Source organism: Gadus macrocephalus, chromosome 15, assembly GCF_031168955.1.
Source record: "Gadus macrocephalus chromosome 15, ASM3116895v1".
In the NCBI taxonomy this organism is placed as follows: Eukaryota; Metazoa; Chordata; class Actinopteri; order Gadiformes; family Gadidae; genus Gadus; species Gadus macrocephalus.
This window is the reverse complement of record NC_082396.1, coordinates 16,383,748-16,403,621: the sequence shown is the minus strand read 5'-3', so window position 1 is coordinate 16,403,621 and position 19,874 is coordinate 16,383,748. Positions and strand designations below refer to the sequence as shown.

Sequence of the window (19,874 nt, the reverse complement as noted above, 5' to 3'; positions counted from 1 at the left end):
GTGACCTATTCATGCAAGATCCCAATATCGCAGAAAGGATTTTGCAGGCCCCAACAAAGCACCCCTGCGGTAAACTATTTGAAACATTGTGCATTCATTTGATTGAAAGTGTTGTTTGGAATTTTTAGGTTGATATATTAATCTGTAATGATATTTTCGGCTAGGTGAAGTGTACAAAAACATTTGCCTTGAGTCATTATATTGACTGAAGTCCTATCTTTTACATTGCAGGTGGAGATGCTGTATTGGTGGTGGAGGACACGGAGAACCGAGTGACGCTGAACCAGCTCCTCATGTTCGTCACTGGGGCAGACAGAGTTCCTCCCCTGGGATTCCCAGGAGAGCCAACTTTAAACTTTTTGCACACTGGCACCGTCTTCCCGGAAGCAAACACGTGTGCACTGATTCTAAAGTTGCCGCTTCACACCACCTTTGAATCATTCAGTGATTCAATGATATCAGGAATCATCCAGTCCCCCTGTTTTGGGTATGCAGGGCTCCAAACTAACATTTTGCATTGGTTGCACTTGTGCGCCTAACTTATTTTTTTAGGTGCACCAGCAGAAAATTTAGGTGCACCCAAATTTTTCATTGCGTCGCCTTTAACGCCAAAAGGTCACCTTTTTATAGCTTTCCATAACTTTCATATAATGTGAATGATTTTTTAACAACAATAAGGTGTAGAGAAATACTTTATTTTAAGCCCAATTATATATATATATATATATATATATATATATATATATATATATAAAAAAACTCACATAGCCTATGCATATTTTCGCCTTTGCTAATTGCATTATGTCAGCACTTTGAAGTGAGCTATAGACCGAATTTCACATAAGTTCAGGCACTGACTGATATGAACATACTAACTGTTGTACAGACTACTTGTACACAAGGAACCATGTTTTACTGTATAGAATTTGAGAAAGTCTTTTGAAAAACTCACATATGCATATTTTGGCCTTTGCAAATTGCATTATGTCAGCACTTTGAAGTGAGCTATAGACCGAATTTTGAGAAAATGTCATTTAAAAAACTTGCATATGCATATTTTGCTGGCCAATGGAGTCGAACGTCCGCAATGGCGGCCAACTTGCCACAGTCAGCTGCTGTTGGTAGTGGTACATGTACATGTACTTTTTAAATAACCATAACTTGCTAAATTTTCAAACGGTTTGTTTTGTTATAAACGTCAGCGATGTAGTTACGGCACTGCATACTTGATACTGATGAACAATTATGTTAGATTCTAAAAAAAAATGAATAATGTTCTAAAATAGGTACAATATTATAACAACGTTAATAACGTTTGTAAGAAACCAAACCGTTGGTAAACCGGTTGAAAATGTAGCAAGTTATGGTTATTTAAAAAGTACATGTACCACTACCAACACAATGTTATGGGTGAGCAGCTGACTGGCAGGATGGTCGCAAGTGCAGACGTTCTAGACGCCGCCGTAAGACATTTCTATATATCTACACACGTAGGTGAAGGGTTTTATTTTAAAACCTTGCGAGATACCGCCCAAAGGCTGTTTAGAGTAAAGGCGCACGAAGATTTTGTGTGACAGCTGGTTTAACCGCGGATTAACGAATGGTGGCTCACTTGACCGCAGTTTACCAACGTCCGCAGCTGTCTTCTTCTTTAATGTATCTCCTATTACACCAATAAATTGGGCACGTGCCGTATCATTGCTGTAGGTCGGGTTGACTTTTTTCTTCATCAAAATAATCTCTGACTTAAATTTCGTGAACGGCATTTCCTCCTTTGCAATGTTGTATGCAACATTACATTTTATGATAATTTCGGATTCCTCCGAGGACCTGATTACTACTGCCTGCCTCTGAAATGCAGCTGGGAGAGGTGCCACTTTATCCACACATTTGTCACGGCATATTGTTTGCTTTTTGGACATTTCTTAACGTTTCGATACGAAACGACGTTGCCTCGCCTACTATGACCGGCCATATTCTGACCGCACTCCCGACAGTAAATGCAGTGCATTGCATTCCGTCCTTTGTCGTATCTCAGCCAGGGAAATTGTGTCAACCAGTCATGTCTGAAAGAGTACATTTTGGGCTTTTTAATTTGAGTCTCGGGGCCGGGCTCAATCTCAGACTCGGTTGTCTCCTCTGGTTCCGAATCTAATGTTATCGCCGGGGCCAGTTGGCATCTTCCCAGGGACCGTCGCCGGGGTCTCCGTGTCTTGGCTGGATTTCTTAATAAAAAAGCTTTCAATGGTTCTACCTCTCTTCATTTTCACTTGTTTTGTCATGTTTATTTTCTTTTGTTTCATTTAGGCAACTCTGGCGCTCAGCCTGCTCAGGTCGATCGTATTTTTTCAACTCACACTTATAGCAGTGAAAAAGACAACAGCCAATCAGAGGCAAAGAAACGTCCCCAGCTCTGTCTCTTATTGGTGACAACAAATCAGGCGACCATAGAGAGATGCTGCGCACCCGAGCAGCGTCAGGTGCACCAGTGCGACCTAGAATTTTTTTTAGTCGCACTATTCAATATTTTGGTCGCACTCTGGAGCCCTGGTATGCTTAATTTAAACCAACACTTTTTTTTTGCATGTTCTTGCTAATGTTTTGCATCTTCTTTAAATACAGAATGTTCCAGTTCCACGTTTTTATGCTTTGCCAGATCCTTATTGGATGACTACAATCAAAGCTTTTGTTTGGCCGTCTGCCAAAATAATACATGTTGGCTTACAACAAGTGACTCTAGAATGAAGTATTCTATCCGCCCAATAATGTTTTTCTTCTTTCTTGCCTTCTCAAATTCAATATTTGTATGGTTAATTTTCTGCTGTCAAAGCACAGATTCTGTTGAATGATGGATGCTTAAAATTTACTTTGAAACACCGATAAATGCGGTTGTTAATTCACAAATGTTTTCTGTTTCATCAAAGAAATTCCATTGTGATCATTTACATTGTTACATTGATTTATATATTAACTAGAACTTTTGAAAAAGAAAGTGAATAATATAGCCTAGATAGAAAACAGAAAATGTCATAGGCCAGGGGGGTATTCCACGAACGGACGTTTAACAAACACAGAGTTAACTCTGAACTCTAGGTTGAGTGAGCCTGTGCCAACTAAACCAGAGCTGTCGGTTCCACGGCATCGGTTATGCATTAGTTCAATCACCACAGGGTTGGTTAACACAGGGTTGTGCGCGTCCACGCCAAACCTATAAAGACGTGATTTATGGATCATGGAAACCCTAGTCACGCAAAGCCAGACCAAACTACAGCAAGTAGAATGGTCTGGAACCACCCTACCTCGAGCCGTCTATCCGTGGGGAAACTGGGCGGGCCGGGCCTGTTTTTATTTCTTTAAACCAATCACAATCGTCTAGGGCGGGGCTAAGCCCGGGAAGCAGCAGCGGTGTTCATGCAAAATAGTGCCGGGGGGAAATTATTTTGAACCGGAAGAGCAACCGGAAGGGGAGGAGTAGCGGTGAAATCCGACGCTAGGCAATAGACGCTGTCCACTTCCGTTCAGCCAGACTATGGAAACCCTGATCGAAATGGCGAAACGGGCCGCTTGAAAGTGAAAATGTCACGTTGTCCGGGGAACCGGATTTTCAGTTCTAAACAACCGAACGAGAGATGGCGTTTTCCATTGCTTCCATGTGTCGTTTATATCAAAATGACAATTAATCAATTGCAAGAGATATAGCCGTGGTCTTATTAATTGCTCCCGGAGGATTGCACGAATAATTTGCGCTCCGATATCAACAGGGCTCTCATCAAAAGGGCATGCCATTGTGAACACATGAAATCTGCGGTGAACGCAGCTTTAAATACCCAAAACCGGGTTATGTTCCAAACTTAACCTGCGCAAAACCTGGTCCGACCAGGTTTGATTCAGAGCATATGTTGCTATAGAACAGTTACATAACGTTTTTTATAAAATTATCAACTTATTCATCAACAAGTCATTGGATATATTAATACCAGAAAATAATGAAGAAAAAAATTATATATATATATATATATATATATATATATATATATATATATATATAGACTGGGAATCGAACCCCAGTCCCAACGGCGGCGGCGTGCATATCCTCTCCCCACGGCGGCGGCGTGGGGAGAGGACAAGCAGCTCCGGCGGACGAGCAGCTCCTGCTAGGGTAGCTCGGCGGCACTCTGGCAGCTCAGCTCCGGGAATACAATCCCCTTCTACTCCACCCGTGCATTTCACACGTTGTTATCCTTCTCCAGGGAATCCTGGCACTATCCACTCGCCATAGTTCTACTGCTCTCACTCACATGTAACGTGAGTGGAGGGTAGCGTCGCGTACACGTTAACCCTACATGGCCCGGTGATTCAGATTCTGACCCTCTGAATGGTTCGACTGTATTAACAATAGAGATGCACCGATCAATCGGCCGCCGATTAAAAAAGCCGGTTTTGTATCCAATCGGCCACAATCGGTGACCTGCCGGTCACTGTCGTAATTTCCGGTTTTCGGCCGATCAAACTCACCCGCATGCGCGGTGCGTAGCAGCTCAAGGCGCCCAGAGCGCGGGAAGAAAACATGTCGCTGATTTGGACTTATTTCACTGTGTGCCAGGACGACCCAAAACACGCTGTTTGTAATGCTTGCAAGTCAAAAATAAGCCGTGGGGGATCAACGCCTAAGACATTTGGAACAACAAACTTAATACGCCACTTGGAAAAGAAGCACTCAGGTGTGTTTAGCACATATAAGGACACTGCCGCTAAGAGGAGGGATGCAGCAGAGTCGCAGCGACCACAACAACCCTCCACCATGGCTGCTATGTTCGACATCAACACTGAAAAGTCCAACGCCACCACTAAGAAAATAATGGAGTTCATGGCTCTGGACGACCAGCCGTTTAGCGTAGTACAGGATAAAGGCTTCGTAAACCTGATGAAACACCTGAGTCCACGGTACAAATTACCAAGTAGGCGGTACTTTTCTGACACAGCGCTGCCCGAGTTGTTTGAGAGAGTTTCAAGCCATATACACAAACTGCTGGACGGCACTAAATCCCCGGTCAGTTTCACAACGGACATTTGGACTTCTAACGTGAGCTTAATGTCAATGTTGAGCCTGACTGCTCAGTGGCTGGATGATGAATTTGAGCTACATCAAGTCCTTCTACGCTGTGAGGAATGCCCCGGGTCCCACACCGCCGACAATCTAAGAGCCAAATTTGACAAAATGTTGGCGGAGTGGAAAATCGATTAGAAGAGGGTTCATGTCGTGTTGCGTGACAACGCTAGGAATATGACCAAAGCACTGGATGATGGCAACCTCCCCGGTCTCCCGTGTATGGCACATACACTACAGTTAGCGGTGATTGAGGGACTGCAGTCTCAACGCTCTATCACAGACGCTGTGGCAACAGGCAGGAGAATAGTCACGCACTTCAAACACTCATCGCTAGCCTATTCAAAACTCCACGCTATCCAGGAGGAGTTGGGTCAACCCAAGAAGCGCTTGCAACAGGATGTCCCCACAAGGTGGAACAGCACATTTTATATGTTGCAGTCGCTGTTGGAACAGAAACGTGCCCTGGGCTTATACGCAACAGAACACGAGCTCCCGGCCGTACTCACCACAAATCAGTGGGGGTTAATTGAGAATTTGTTGAGCATCCTTGAACCTTTTGAGGAACTCACTAAGACAATTAGCTCCTCGTCAGCCACCGCCGCAGTTGTCATCCCTGAAATCACCGCACTGAAGCGCCTTTTGGGGAGAGCAGCAGACACAGACCGTGGTGTGGGCACTGCCAAAGCCACGCTGTCGGAAGCAGTCCAGAGAAGGTTTAAAGACATCGAGAAGAATCCACTGTACGCTGTGGCCACTGCAATGGATCCCAGGCAAGTTATAACTTACTGCTAATAATGTTAATCAGCCCACTACTATTCTTAAATGAATAAGCATTTGCTACTAAGCTATAGGCTAACGTGTTTGCATGGGTATATCAAAACATACAATTAATTAAAACAAAAAAATATATTTTTTGTTGGCCTTTTAGTGCCTGCTTGTGTATGTTCAGAGTGCACAACATGTATGTATTGCCTGGCTAATGTGGCTATATAATAAAAAATAAAATTCCTTTTGTCTGTTGATACAGATACAAAACCTGCTACTTCTCAGCAGAAGTAAAGGATGAGGTGAAAAGGGTGCTTCTGAACATGCTGGAAACAGTGGACACCAGTGCCAGCAAACCCACACCTGATCAGCCTTCTGAGGAACCTGCAGCCAAAAGGCCAAGTCCACTGCTTTCGGTGCATGCTGAGATACTGAAGGAGAGTGCTAGCAATGAGGAAGAGCGACTGCTGGGCAGCCCTTCATCTGTGCAGTTACATCGTTACCTCTCCGAGTTGCCCATCAAGAGATCTGAAGATGAAACTGTAAATGATATACTAAAATACTGGCATGAAAACAAAACACACTACCCTGCACTTGCCCCGCTTGCCCAAGCCTACCTCTCTGCTCCATGTACAAGCGTCGATAGCGAGCGCTTGTTTAGCTTGGCTAGTAATGTCATAGACGAGAAAAGAAACAGGCTTTCTGGTGAGAAGGCAGAGATGCTTCTGTTTGTGAAGAAGAACCTGCCATTGATGGTTAAGTGATTGCATTGGGAGTGGGATGGAGTACTTTGATCACAACCTAAAGCTACCTGTTTGTATTGATGTTGTTTTTTTATCCCATATTATGATGCACTTTTTTATTTAGAGAGGTCAAAGGCCTGAAATGTGCAATTTACTTTGAGAACCAGTCTATTTTCAGTACATAATAGTGCACTTTATCTTTTGTTTGTATTTATTTTAGTATTATCCTAGTTATTGACCTGTAAACTGGACTGAATGTCAGTGTTCAAAATAAATCTGCTCAGGAGGCACTGTTGAAACTCTCACTCTATTTCTTATTTGTGATGTTGTATTCTTGAAAAGGGGAGTTATGATAGCATATAGCCTACCACTAGTTGTGGTTTTAATTGCAGTTATATAAGCAAAATGTTGTCTGGGAGAAGGGTACTCAAGCCAACAAATATGGTGTCTATTATATGATCATAATTATTTCTTAGAAAATCGGTATCGGAAAAAACGGTTTTGGCAGGTCAAAAATCCTTAAAAACCGGAAATCGGTATCGGCCAAGAATTTTGCAATCGGTGCATCTCTAGTTAACAAAATACAAAAAGCACTAAAAATTTTTTTTGCGCAGCTTTTACGATTTGAAAATCGTGTTCTATTAGATTGCGATGTCAAATTGAATTAGATTAATCATGCAGCCCTAAATAGAATGCAGAAACAAAGACTGAGGGAGAGAGTAAACAGAGACAGATAGGGTGGATTGAGTATTGCTCTTACAGGGCTTCATTGGGACTAGGGATCGACCGATATATCGGTCGGCCGATATTATCGGCTGATATTCGCGGTTTTTACATGTATCGTATGGCCGATACGCGGCTGATTTTCGCCAATATTTTTTTATGCAATTTTTTTTTAATTATTTTTTTACTTGTTCTAACTCACCTGTTTTTAATATTTGTTAAATATTGTTCATCTACTTGTTCTTACTTGTTCTACCTCACCTGTTTTTACTATTTGTTAAATATTGTTTTTTATATTGAAGTTCAATAAATGTTCCTTTTTTTAAATTGAGACTTGTAACATTTGTTATCAGTGTTATTTTTATGATTGAGGGAGCAAAAGCAGTATCGGCTCTAAATATCGGCTCTAAATATCGGTATCGGCGTATCGGCGTATCGGCGTAGGCTGATGAAAAAATATCGGTATCATATCGGCCCTAAAAAATCCGTATCGGTCGATCCCTAAATGGGACTGTAGCCTGCGGCCATCAGACACATGTTAAGTAAACATTATCCATGTCCCTGTCCACTCTGCCAACCATCCAAACACAACTTTACAGACAGCCCTACAAACACGACTTCCATCTTACATGCACTATCAGATGCATCCTTCTGACTGAGTAGTAAACATACATTCCGGGAAACATTATCCAGGGTGCCAAAGCCACACACACACACACACACACACACACACACACACACACACACACACACACACACACACACACACACACACACACACACACACACACACACACACACACACACACACACACACACACACACACACACACACACACACACACACACACACACACACACGGCAGTAACTTCCAGATTTGGCCACAGCCTTAAGTTGTTCCAAAAACTCCAATCAGTGTTCCCCTCATGCCCTCTTTGTCTTGCCGAATCTGGTTGGAACTAAATTAATTTCTTGTAATCTTTTAACAAAGTTATTCACTTTATTGCCAATAAAACTTGTATAAAAGCTTAGTTTGCTTCCTTGGTCCCACCATTATTTTTTTACTTGGGCAGACTGGGTTGTTCCTTCTTCGTCATGAACTGAAGCTCTTTTCCACCCGCTGATTTTTTATTTCAAAACTTTGACTGGGATGGAGGCCAGACTGATATTGAGAATTTACATGAGATCAAGACTGTTTCATGACGCTAGCTTATCCGAGGAAGGTTAACAAAACACCCGGTGAGAGACTTGAATCATAACGCTGCACTGCTTGGTAACTGGGGAGTAACCAATTATCAATTTGGTGAGTCTCCCATTAAAATCGTGCTAACTATTTACATCCATTACGAAGCGAATATGCTGCATTTTTCAATAAGAATTGCGGTAATGAAATAGACTGGTTCAACCCTGAACCACATACATCCAGGAAGAGTTAGGGATGGGGATCGAAACCTGGTTCTATCAAGGACCCGGTTCCACTTCTTCAAAACCCGAAAATCATTAACGTTTGGGCTTATCGATACCACTATCGAGTCACGTCGTTCATTTATTATTATTTTTGCCCCGTAGGTCCTGTAAGGTAATGTTGTGTCCCTCGAGTTGCGTCACAGCATTTAACTGCACTGCAGCGTGTCCACCAATGTTTTAGAATGGAATTGTAAGCAACCAAGTATTACAAGTAAAACAAGTGAAGTCTGGCAGTTAACCTTGCTCGCGAGGATGGCTGAACAGGCGAAAAGGGCGAAAATAATTTATTGTAAAGGGGGGGAACACAACCTCAATGGCCAAACACATTAGCATTGTGCATCAAATAAAGGCCAAATGCAGTACCTTCGACTGTCTCCGAGTTGAAAAGACTCCTCCTTATCCTGTCGCACCACAGACGGGCCCGCCTTAATCATCCACTCAAAGCGAGCGGTAATCGCACAAAAATAGTAATCCAATTGTGAAATCTGTGTTGTAATCGGCAGCATACAAGCTAGTTATCTTAAAAAATAAATAAAGTTTCAGATGTGCTGCGTGATGATGTGTTGAGGTTGGCTCAGTAAAACGACTGTTAGGTTATGCTGCGTTCAAATGTAACAAAGAAACGGTAAATTGAGTTTTTGGTGAGAAACATGAGTAATACTGTAATACTCGTGTTTCTGTACAACTAATACAGGCGTATACTGCTCTAATCATTTTAGTATATATAATTAAAACTACTGGTGTCAATATTTATTAAGAATTACATATTTAATTTAAAATACAATTATTTATTTCCTAAAGATTTTCCTCATCGCTAAAAAACACGTCGTCTTTCCACCAATTAATAGAAAAGCATCAATAGTGGTATCGATAAAGACTCAGAACGTTAAAGGTGACATATTATGGTGTTTTCCTAACGAGTAAACATAGTGTTTGAGTTCCAGAAAACATGTTTTTTAAGCTGTTTGCTGGAAATAGCTTTTTCGTCTACCGCTATACCCCTCTGTTTCAGTCCCTTCAGAATGCGCCGTTTCTGGTGTCTAGCGTTGATTCAAATAAGCTGCTGCCCATTGACCAATGAGCTGTCAGACTGAACCACAGCATGGAGGAGAAGGGATTGTTGCAGTTTGCTGACTCCTGGAGCTCTATATCTATATAATATAACATAATAATAATATTATATACGGCCCGAGTATTTATATAATCCATCTAATATCACGGCCAAAAGCTATGTGCGCCTCTGATGATATTATGAATAATAAAGACTGTGTCTGACGTCTCTGGTACTTCCACAAGTAAAAACTCGTAGTGGGGGATATCTCGGCCGTGGTTGAGAAGAATTGGGGGGAAGGAACTTTGGCATTGATTTTCTGAAGTCCATGAACCGTGACATGGTGAAGAAAAGGATTGTACTCCGGGAGCTGAGCTGCCAGACTGCCTCCGAGCTCCCCGCTCCGGAGCTGCCGGCCGGCCACAGTCCGGCAGCTCCGGAGGTGTACTCCGGGAGCAGAACTGGCGCCGAAGCTAGGTGGCAGCTCCAGCGGACTAGCAGCTCCGGCGGACAAGCAGCTCCGGCGGACGAGCAGCTCCTGCTAGGGTAGCTCGGCGGCACTCTGGCAGCTCAGCTCCGGGAATACAATCCCTTTCTACTCCATATCTCCAAAAAAAAAAAATAATAATAAATAAATGCGGTGTCGCGCGTGCGCAGATGATGCCCCATCATAACGGACAATCTGACAGCATTAAGTTATATCATCATTAGCATGGCACCACCAAAAATTGTATTGTAAATAAAATTAGTTTATTGTTAATAACGTGTTTATTGAATCATTATCAACTTGTGATGGCTAAGCAAGTGTTTTATATGGAAATAACCAACAAATAGTCTAGCATCCCGTGAAAAATGTATAACAAATCACACTATCAGCTCTTACCACCGGGCCTAAAAAAAAATTCTAGGGGAAACACTGAAGGCCAACTGCAGAGTAGCCTACGAAAAGAATATTCTGCAATAATATGAATGCTAAAGATATTAAAACACAATTGATTAGGCCTAGGCCGACATATGCTATATCAGTCCTAATCCTCAAAGCACTGTGCGTACATTATTTCACTGCATTTTCCCCCGACATAATTCCATATTACAAAAATCTAAAATAGCTTGTGTGACAACTACATTTATCTTAATGTGCTGGTTTCTGAAACACACTTTGCACAGCAAAGAGAGCCGACTATCTGATTCCGCATAAGGTTTCATTGATTGGCGCACTCTAGTCTAGAATCTTTGGTGTAAACATTAAAAATGCAACGTTCCATTCATTCTTTATCATTCAAACGCAGAATGACAGAAGACATAGGCCTACTAGATTAATCATGCTGAGACCAGTGGGTGTTGGGTCATTTCTGCAGGCGATTGTTTGCATTGAGCACCGTAGGCACTTCGGTGAGGCTTGATGAAGTTCACTATTTTTGGACCGTGTCTAGACAGTAACGAACATCCCTGACCATAGTTAATCGTGTTTGTAGTCCACACTTAGACGTGAACTCATTATTGCGTGGGTGTCTTCATTCATAAAAGAAAATGAACATTCGAGAGCATGCAAATTATTCTAAATAAGTCTAGACTCCGTGCGCAGCCCCACCTTCTCCAGTGAACCAAGAAAGCCTGCGCCGTGACAAACGGGGGATTTTACCCACTCGCTTTTACACAGGAAACTTGAGATAAGACAGTGAAATCACGGGCCTGCCGCCAAGCTGTGACCGAACCGGCTTGGCAGTGTAAAAAGGCCTATACATTATCCTGCCCAACAATATGGGCAGGATCTAGACCAAGCTCTCCTAATCGGGTCAGCAATAGCTGTGTGTCAATGCCCAGCCACAAACACATCCAATAATATGGTTGTTCAGACGAGCCCACTGAATCACCGAAAAACAAGGAAATAGCCTAGGCTAGAAATGAATTCCTATTAAGTAGTTATAGTGCAGTTAGCAGAATACACGCATGATGACAATTTTGTGCAGACCACGATAATGACGTTGTAGCCTGCACGTTCAAGAGAGAGAAAGCAAACAATAAAAATACGTAGAATTTAAAAGAAAATAAATGTTAAGAACTACCCAAGTGTTGACTAGGGATCGACCGATATTATCGGCCGATATTCGCGGTTTTTACGTGTATCGTATCGGCCGATACGCGGCTGATTTTCGCCGATTTTTTTTTTTTTATACTTGTTCTACCTCACCTGTTTTTAATATTTGTTAAATATTGTTCATCTACTTGTTCTTACTTGTTCTACTTCACCTGTTTTTACTATTTGTTAAATATTGTTTTTTATATTGAAGTTCAATAAATGTTCCTTTAAAAAAAATAATAATGATAAATAAAAAAAAATCGTCTCAAGAAAATCGGTATCGGCGTATCGGCTAAGGCTGAGGAAAAAATATCGGTATCGTATCGGCCCTAAAAAAAAATCGGTATCGGTCGATCCCTAGTGTTGACTGATTTGTGCCAAGGTGTTTACCTAAAATGTGTTTTCAAAGTGATCCCTAAATGCCTGTCCACTCGGTTCCACACAGCCAAATTCCTTGTCATGTTGATCGCCATCATCATCATCATCATCATCATCGTCTGGCTGTGGAATGTTCCTCCGCTTGCAGAGGTTGTGTAGAATGGCACATACAGTGATTACTGTGCTTGCCCTCTCTGGGGTGAGGCGTATTTCGCCGTGGAGGACATGAAACCGACGTTTCATCTGCCCAATTCCCCTCTCTCCACAGCATTTCGTGTATGTTTGTGTGCTCTAGCATATATGGAAGAAATCAGTAAACAATAATAAATATGGATTCAACAAATAAACAACCTGCGTGTTGATGGAATGCACTTTCTTCATATTGACGAACACGTCCTCGTCTTTTGATGGCGCAATTATTTTTATGTGCGTCCCGTCAATAGCACCGACCACACCGGGCATACCTGCAATTGCCATGAAGTTGGCTTTGATCCTGTGTAATTGTTGAATGTCCAAAGGAAAGTTTATGGCACGGCTGACTGATGGTTGCGATAATTTTAAATCGCCGGCATTGCAAAGTTGCATTTCCCCTGTTGCTAAATAACGTAGTGGGGCCAAACATTTTATTTCGGGACTAATCGGATTATTCATGTTAGTCGGGGATGTTATTGCATCGCGCATTAACTCCACAACAAGTTGAATACCCTAACATTACTAGGGCTGGGATAAACGATTATTTTTTAAACGATTAATCTAGCGATTATTTTTTCGATGCATCGATTCATCTAACGATTCATTTTTTCAGTCCGATTCGATTCGATTCTCGATTATCTCCCCATTAATTGACTAATAGCAATTTATACATGTTGATTTACATATCTGAATGAAAAAAATATGAATTCCATAACATTTCAATACATGTTTATTGCCTCTAAATTCCAAAATAAAAGTGCAAATTAATGCATTCTTAGAATTCTACGGTGCTCGGTCATCTGCAGCTGCTACCGGGTGGCGCCTCTTCAGGTGCTGGTTAATTGCCATGGTGCTAGAATGGAAAGTCATCTCCATTTTGCAAAGACGACATATCACGGAATCGTTTCCTTTCACATTAAAGAATTCCCATACTTTAGAGGAACGAGTGAGTGGCGCCTTGCACTTATGAAAGTCTGAGGAGCCGCTCGCGTTGCTACTACGCTCCGGCGCCGCCCATCCTTTTTTTTTTTTTTTTTTTTTTTTTTTTTAAATCGACGCGCATTTTTCACGTCGACGTCATCGATTACGTCGACGCGTCGTCCCAGCCCTAGCGCACACGCACGGCTACGCAACCTGAGCTGGATGACGTATAGTCCATGCGACGACCACGGACATAATAAAGGCAACGAGCCTTCTTTCCCCATTAAACGGTAAACATATATCCAAATAAGCAACAGACTCAGCAAAGTGCGAACTGTGTTCTGTTTGTTGTTGTCCATTGTTGTTAGAACTCTGACTGGCGGCAGACTTTATTATGGTCCATGCAGCGGACGCTTGGTGATAACGTGTTACTTACGACGTGATGACGTATGTACAAGAGCCTACCGTGGCCAGGCCACAGTTGCGACGCCCAACGGCCACGGCCAGATGGCCTAGTGTGAGTGCAGGCCAGAGAACAATGGGGCCATTTGAGCACGGTTAGGTGTGAAAACGGCCAACGGCCACTGCCAGATGGCCTAGCGTGAGTGCACCCTAACTTTCGATGAACAGGGTGCAGTCATAAAAAAAAATGTAGGGGCCTTTATCCAGTGCTTGATTCTGCGACAAAATATGTGCCTGATTGAATACACAGCTACATTTTAGATAAATACAAATAAAGCTAATATAACATAACATCCATTTGCTCAGACGACAGTTGGCAGACAATTGCAAGATCTCAAGTCCAAGGTCAAATCACTTGCTCCTAAAGCAAACACCAATTACCTTATACTAGGGATGGGCGTGAGGAATCGATTACTCGAGTACTCCTCGTAACAAATGAACTCGGTTGGTGGACAGGCAAACTCGAGTTTGCATATACACACACAAACAAAGTTTTCTGAAGCAAATGTATTCAATTTTCTGTGCGGCGCCACTAACGCATGCCGTGGGCACAAAGCAAATGAAATATATCAAATTTCTGTGTGGTGCGTTCCGTGCCGTGTGCAGGCAGTAGGCACTCCAGAATTCAAAAAGTTAAGAGATGGCGGTTAAAGCAAAGCGCAGCGAAGAATTGAAATACTTTAAAGAAATAGGAGATCATAAAGAAATGTAAAATATTCCAAGCGAAATCGAGCTACCAGAGTACAACAAGTACTATGCGGCAACTATGCTCCTGAAACACAACGGTGAGTTCGGGAAAGCAGACCCGCAGCAACCAAGTGTGTCGGCAATTTTCACCGCCGCAAGACGCAGCTGTAATCCCGGCCGTGTAGATCACAACGCTGAGTATTTCTATAGTCCATTTGCTGCCGTTTTATTTGCAGCTTTAAATTATTTGCAATGGTTAGGCTATTTGTTTTTTTTGTTTTTTTTTTAAACAGTTACAGGCCTTGGTTCGACGTGATTTAAATTGTGAGACGCATATTTATTTTTGTAAGGAAAATGTGTTTTGAACGTTTGCAAAAATAAATAATGAATACTCTGATAACTCTGACTGTTTTGATGGAGAATAAGCATTACATGTTTGGTTGGTAATATTGCCGTTCATCATCAGGCCTATTCCTGCTGCAGATGCGTTGCATTCTAAAAATAGATTAGATTAAACGAGTACTCGATTGATCCTCGAGGAATTCCTTCGATCACTCGTGTTTGGAATTTACTACTCGTGCCCATCCCTACCTTATACACAATGCCTCATTGGGCAGGATATGGGAAAAGCATTTTGTGAGTTTTGGGGTTAAATGGTGAGATTTAGAGTTAAATGTTGAGCCTTTTCTCTTTGATAAGCGTGCGTGCCCTCACTGTTAGCAATGGCACTCGCATCGTGGACCTTATGGATTTTCGGGTTTTGAGAAATTTGGAAGAACTGGGTTTGGAGAACCGGGTCCCGATCCCCTTCCCTACATAAAATAGCTATCTTTTTGTGGTAGCTAGCAACCGACTGGCGAAGAGTCAGTATATCTCTGTTGTCGAGTAGCTGATGTCCAGTATGGTGAACGGAAGGAGCGCTCGAGACAGGCAGTTGCTGGCCTTCCTTCGCCGACCGCCTTGTGCCCTTCTGGTTACTAGGGGTGGGAATCTCTTGGCACCTCACGATTCGATTCCAATTATGAGGTCAACGATTCGATTCTAAAGTGATTATCGATGCACACATTTTTTCTATGTACATTTCCATGCGTGATTGACAAAAAATATATATCTACGTCATCTGACTTTGCTACTCAGAGGTTGCTAATCATTTCCTACTTTTGTGATGATCATTAAAGACATCAACAGATGAATTATCTTACCTAATATTTTATCAGAGAGAAAGCTTTTGTCACAAATTTTACTTTCTACGAACAATGCAAAAATCAATGCAGTTTGCATTACAACACAATATGGAAGTATGTAAAAAAAAATAGGTTTCAGTTTTATTTTATTTCTAATCTTTCTTTTCTATGTCATTAAAGAAAAAGCTGTTCTTGAATTAGAAGGAGTTCTTGTGTCTGGCTGTGAGTTTGCATGCATGCTATGCGTAGGCTGAATCGCAATCGTGTCAAGAAAAATCAGATTGGCCAATACACACTGAAGATAAGTAAAATTACTAAAATGATCCCTCTCTGGCGAACAGAATGTTGCAGCAGGCGAACAAATACATTTTTTTTTATTATTATTATTATTAATTAATCCGCATCGAGACGGAATCGTTCTAGAGAGAATCGCGATGCATCGAAGTATCAATTATTTTTCCAACCCCTACTAGTTACGCGACACTGTTGAGGCGCACGCCATCATTGCCACATATATCATATTAACTCGCTAGTGTGGTGGATATTCTGCCAAGATTTACTCTCCAAGCGGAATATATACCACACCCACACCTTATAATGGATGTTCAAAGAAATGCAAATAAAAAGGCCATTGGACAGATACACATGTTTTGACCATGTTGTCCTTTCTGTCCCTTTACTTGGTCTCAACTCAAGTATTTCAGTTTATTGTACAGCATATTGAGAATCCCCTGAAAAAAAATTATGATCTAAAAATAATATTAAATACTAGGTGAGGGCACAATCAACTTTCCACCCAATGATAATTGTTTGATCTGCTATCGATATAGATCAAAAGCTCCAGTAAGTGTAATGACATATGGTCTCACAAAATATCTAACCAATACATTTTCTGCATGAGGTATAAACCTACATTATATAACATGTCTGGCTAGCCAGTGTCAGTTTCAATTTCAGAGTATTTAATAAGTGACTTTATATTAGTATTTTGTCAGTCTATACCCATAACCCTGGGAAACAAACAAGGGAGAGGAGGTCCGACTGCTAGAAAAGATCATGCTAGGTACAATAAGCTTAGGTCAAACGAGTCATTGGCTCAGGGAAGTGTAGTACATTTGTATCATTCCATTCCCCAATATCTGCCCCAGGTTGAGGCCATGTAGGTCTGTGTTAAACATGCCTCTGGCCACCCCCTGAAAAGGCATGTCTCGGGGCAAAGTCTTCATTCCACATTCCACTACCTTGTTTATTTTTTTTTTTACAAATGTAAACAACTCATTTGGATCTAATCCACTGAAGGTGTGGTCTTCAAAAGAAACATATCGCTGCAGCTGAATACATCATAGTAAAAGTGTGCATAGCCTGATGATTAAGCATTCAGAAAGAACGCCCATAAAATACAACAACTTAAAAAGAGGTGCAACGTTTTTGTAAAGAATCTCAGTTCTACAACTCGGGATTTCTACATACTTAAAATAAATACATTAACTTGAGTACAAATTCCATAAAGATGCTGAAATGCAGCTATTTCCCCATCCCATCGACCCCTCCCAACAAGCAGACATGCCCGCACACCACGGTGTGTCAGTGTGTGAAATTATGACCCGCCGGAACAAGAGACAGCGACCAGCTCAGCATTCCAGCACAAGAAACCGAGTCAGGCGTTTATGTTTTAACAGCGTTTTTCGTTGAAAAATAAAAAAATTGATAGTGTGTAATAAGTATTGCAAACTCACCATTTCTTAGTACATTCCACCATGAGCTCCTGATACGATGCCACGAACTGGAATTTGGACGCATGCTTCCCAACACGCTGCAGTCTCTTCCAAACCGAAGCCATGTTTCTTGAAGTCCTCGTTTGTTTACCTATGTCGACCTGGCTTGTTCTTCTTGTTACACTAATTCACTTTAATGATAATGTTACACGTGTGCCATTCTAAATCCTCGGACAAATTTCCCTTAAGCACACTGAATAACACTAACACAAGCACAGGGGTTGGTTTAACCAGTCTGAACATTCCAGATGTGTTTCAACCGAGTCTGTAGCGTTGGTGGAGTTCTTGACGAACTGAACACATCATTTTAATGCGAAAATCCTTCCGTAGGTCCACGGGGCGAGATGGTTAATCCTCTGCACATAGAATCCACCGTTATGCCGATCTCCCTGAAAAAGTCGTGATCGCAATAACATGGTCAATAAAGATCTATGCCATCTTTCCAACGATACATGTCAACCTAAGTACAGCCTGTTATTACTACAGACACAGTAACGCTACATATAAGCAAATCATAAACATATGGGGAATGAGCCACACTTCAATAGATGGTGGTGCCCACACGGCGGGGGTCTGTACGCCGCAGTGGCCCGTCTGCTAGCTACTAACGTTACTGGACTCCCAGTCCTGGACTATATTCCATCATGATGACAAAAAGAGGAAGCAGAGTTTGCAATACATGCCATGCAGGGTAGTGTACATGCCATTGGGTGAGACATGTTTAAAGTGCTTGGTTAAAGTGAGACCAGAACGTGAATAAGTAATGACGGAACATTCCCAAGATGTTTTTGTTCCAAGGACTAGCCCGAGGATGGGGTAACGCCGTGCTCCGCTAGCCGGGATCAGGCTGCACTCCAGAGGGTCCACATGACATGGTATAGGCACTGCGCATATCGTGATACTTACATTACTTTGGTACCAAACACATTGTCCCACAGCTAACCTTTTCAGCTCGCGTTAATAGGAACAAAGTACCAGAGTGGTGGAAACAACCCAGCAGACAAGCCTCCCTAGCTCGCTTGCTAGCTAATTATCGCCTCCTCTGCAGCAGAGCAGTACCGTTAGCACGTTAGCTAGAAGGGGCTAGCTATCATAACATGGGAAAAGCGGAATTAACCGCTCCCCACTTATATCACATATATAAGCACCGGCCCGGTTAAAGCCATCTCGAAGATTTAAACACGAATGTGAGGCGACATGGATTCAAGCTCGCCTACAGAAAACTAAAGTTTAAGTATTCCGACTGTAGGCGTAAATTCCAACAGCCAACTAGTGTGATGAACACACCGCTACCTCCATCGTTTACTGCCTCGTAGCCAACTGGAAACCAAAGACAAGCCCCCCGGGGCAATCCAATTGGTGTGCTGGCTGTTCCATTTGCGGATTGCTTTCTTATTGGCCAGGCCTCTCTCGGTCATTGTCATCCTATTCGTCAAACCGAACATGCATCAAAGACATTTAATCCCATGAAGAAAAAAACGGAATTTTACCGTATAATCTCAGTTATGGATACTCGAATCTAGCTGCTGGACTACCGTCCTCATGAACACCTCCCCTAGAAATGTGATTTGTGTTGTGACTCATTTATTTTATGTAACCCATTACCCAATAAGTACTTAATTGAAATCACAAAATATCGAATAAGAAAGCAAAGTCGTCAAAATATATATTGCCTCAATATAAATGATTAATATGCGCATAGGGCTACATTCTGCAGTAGCAAACACAGAAATATTATCCTATTTAAAGCTTTTGGGTTTATGTTTCCATTTCTTATAACTTAAATTCCGCTCCTTTCCCCAATGCTTATAAAGGAAGACTTCATGCACTCTAGTGATGAAGTCAATGATTATTTTCCTTGATTCAGTTCGCGTCGGTCAGTTCGCCAAGAAGAGTCGCTCAGAATCGTTCGTTCGTTCGTTCGTTCAGTCGAGTTTCTGGTAGCGGTGAATCGAATCATGGAATGCACGGTTCTCAGCTGAGTCAGTCAGCTCCTCCCTCGTTCTCATTCTCAAACGATCGTGGAAGTCGGTCATCAGTCAATATTACAACTTTAGCCAAACGCAGCCGAATGGGGGGGGGGGGGGGCAGTGTGCGAATTAAGGGGGAGCAGGGGGAGCTATAGCTCCCCTAGTGGTGACATGAGCTCCCCTGGAAACATGGTTTGTGAAATTTTGGGGGGGCTCTAAAATATTTATATGATATCCAAATAAATGCTATTTTGGGCATGTCTTTCTAAAAGGTGTAAAATAAGTGAAATAAAATTATATTTTGAGTTTATGATTCATGAAAACAACGTAGCCTAATGCTCGTCATTATTGCCGCTCGAAGCGTG

The 19,874-nt window shown here is 42.0% G+C and overlaps 1 protein-coding gene across 1 annotated transcript in view; it reads right to left on the bottom strand.

The window, feature by feature from the left end:
* ehbp1 (EH domain binding protein 1) overlaps nucleotides 1-18,865 on the bottom strand; it is a 143,946-nt gene extending 125,081 nt beyond the window's left edge. Inside the window, 2 exon segments of the mRNA XM_060073935.1 lie at nucleotides 17,501-17,928; nucleotides 18,446-18,865. Of these exon segments, the coding sequence (XP_059929918.1) occupies nucleotides 17,501-17,604 (104 nt within the window). The 5' untranslated portion in view covers nucleotides 17,605-17,928; nucleotides 18,446-18,865.
* Between the last annotated feature and the right edge of the window lie 1,009 nt (nucleotides 18,866-19,874).